The sequence below is a fragment of the Coenobita brevimanus genome, chromosome 20 (assembly GCF_032717465.1).
Source record: "Coenobita brevimanus isolate Jiangsu-jjx chromosome 20, ASM3271746v2, whole genome shotgun sequence".
NCBI lineage: Eukaryota > Metazoa > Arthropoda > Malacostraca > Decapoda > Coenobitidae > Coenobita > Coenobita brevimanus.
The window spans coordinates 2,572,501-2,575,000 of NC_136973.1; the positions used below are offsets into that span (position 1 = coordinate 2,572,501).

Below are 2,500 nucleotides of genomic sequence, written 5' to 3' on the forward strand. Positions count from 1 at the left end.
GGACAGACAGACAGACAGACAGGGAGTTTGGACAAGTATACGCCGACAGACAGACAGACAGACAAGGAGAGTTTAGACAGACAGACAGACAGGAAGTGAGTTTGTAGAGGGGTCAGTGTTTGCCCTTAACACAACACACAATACCTCCCCCTCCCCCCCCTTTCTCTCTCTCTCTCTCTCTCTCTCTCTCTTAAACAAACACCACCTCCTCTCTCTCTCTTTAACAAACACCATCTCTTTTTTCACTCTCTTTCTCTTTCACAAACATCACAATCTTTCTGAAAGTTGAATTTCTAGTCTTCCAATTCCCCTCTCTCTCTCTCTCTCTCTCTCTCTCTCTCTCATCGTCATAATTTTATATAAAAAGCAAAATAATTACTAAAAAGGGATGAGTAGTAGTAAGGACAATAAATAATAAATCACTAACGTACAAGTGCTGCGACGTCCCCTGTGCCACCAAGGACGGGCCTCTCTCTCTCTCCATGCCGACACACACACACACACACACACACACACACACACACACACACACACAAGGGCGCCACGGAACCCAACACCTTCAGTCTGATGGTGTGTGTGTGTGTGTGTGTGTGTGTGTGTGTGTGTGTGTGTGTGTGTGTGTGCTACTACCAGACGCTTTTTTAATCACAGGGAAGAGCGACTCGTAGTGATGGGGTTAATGAAGGCTGAATCTAACCCTTCGAAAAGTCTCTCCTATGCTGAATAAAATCGTCTGGAGAGAGAGAGAGAGAGAGAGAATGCCGCCGCGCAAAACACAACTTCGGCGCAACACGAACGCAGAATCCTCCGACAGAGTCCCCCTCGTATTGATCTCCCGCCGCGTGTCCGAATGTCTGTCAATGTCCCCGGCCTGGGCTTCATTTTATTCTCCACTTCGCCATTCCACTCTCTCCTCCTTCATTTCACCGGTTTTCTGGGTGTGGAAGGCTGTGGAGTGCGGTGAAGGTGGTGGAGTTGATGTGGATGTGAGGTGGTGTGTGGTGGAGTGTGTGTGTGGGTTGAGGGTTGGGGGAAGGATAGGGGGAATGGAGTGAAAGGTAGGGAACAGAGAAGGAAAAGCAGGGAAAGATAGAGAGGAGAGACAGGGAATAGACAGAGAAAAGTAGAAATGAGAGGGAGAGAAAGGCAGAGAAGAGAGGGATGGATAGGGAAAGTGGGAGAGCTAGGATGGCGAGGGAAAGACAGGAGAGAGGTAAGGAATGATAGGAGTGAGAGAGGGAGATGGGATGGGGAGGGAAAGCTAGAAGGAAGAGGGAGGGCTAGGATGGTTGGGGAAAGGTAAGGAAGGGAGGAAGGCCCAGGACAGGAGGAGATAGTGAGAGAGAGGGGGGAATATAAGGGGGGTGTGGGAGGGAAGGACACTGGCTGGGGAGGGGAGGGGTGGCAAGAGAGAGAGGTGGGGGGAAAAGAAGGGAAGGGAGGTTAGGACCGGGAAAGGGGATGGCAGGGAGAAGAGGGGGGGAAGGGAGAGAGGTGTGGGGAAGGAAAGGGAGGGAGGGAAGTAGGGGAAGAGTGTGGGGGGGGTAGGGTTGGCGGTGGAGCGAGCTAGGTTGGTCGGGTGTCGCTCAGTGTTCGTGTGCTCTCCGGCGGGATGCAGGTATCTCAGCTGTTGTTGCTCTTCCTTCTGGCGGGATGCTGCCACGCCGCCACCAAGCCGCCCCTCACGCCCACGCCCACGCCCACAACAACCCCTCCTTTAACCACCCCTTCAACTTCCCCGCTCACTACTGAATCGACAAAAACATCTTCTGACACCCCAACCAGCACCACCCCCGAGGAAGTGACTTCGGCAGGTGGTGACGAAGTGGTGGGCGAAGTGGGGCGTCTCCTGACCCAGCTTCGTCAGGTGGCCACGTCCCTGCAGCAGGCCAGGGAGGAGCATGAGCGTCTCGCCACCGCAGTTGCGCAGGTGACGGCCGCAGTGAGAGACATGGGCGAACACAATTTGCATATCAAGAAGAAGGTGAGGAAGATGTCAAAGGGCCTGAAGAAGTCCAGCCACAACAAGAAGATCAAGGAGGGGCTGAAGGCACTGCAGAGGGACCACCAGAGGATCCTGCACGCAATCACGCTGCACGCAAACCTCTCCAGGCCTCACTCAAACCATTCCCGCACGCACAGCACCTCCCAGCACCGGCCCCGTGGTCGCAAAACACACCATCCACGCCCAACCACGCACGCCAACGCTACCAACGCCACCAGCAAACCACGACGCCAGGAAAAGGGGGTGAAAGGAGACAAGGACAAGGACAAGAACAAGGACAAGAACAAGGACAAGGAGAACGAGGGGAAGGAGAGGGAGACCGAGAGCAAGAAAGAAGTGGAGGTGGAGGGAGGAGGGGACAACGTGATTCCCGAGATGGTGGTGGACCCGCCCTCTGCCACGGACCCCCCCCTCCCCGCCGACTGTACCGAGGTGATGCAGAACGGCAACTGGACCAGCGGCGTGTACCTGGTCCAACCCCGCGGTCTCCAGCCC

The 2,500-nt window shown here is 54.9% G+C and overlaps 1 protein-coding gene across 1 annotated transcript in view; it reads left to right on the plus strand.

Moving 5' to 3' along the window:
• Positions 1-1,612: 1,612 nt before the first annotated feature.
• Positions 1,613-2,500, plus strand: part of LOC145391832 (uncharacterized) — a 73,839-nt gene continuing 72,951 nt past the window's right edge. The window contains exon 1 of the mRNA XM_080266320.1: positions 1,613-2,500. This exon is cut by the window's right edge and continues 6 nt beyond it. Coding sequence (XP_080122446.1) covers positions 1,613-2,500 — 888 coding nt within the window.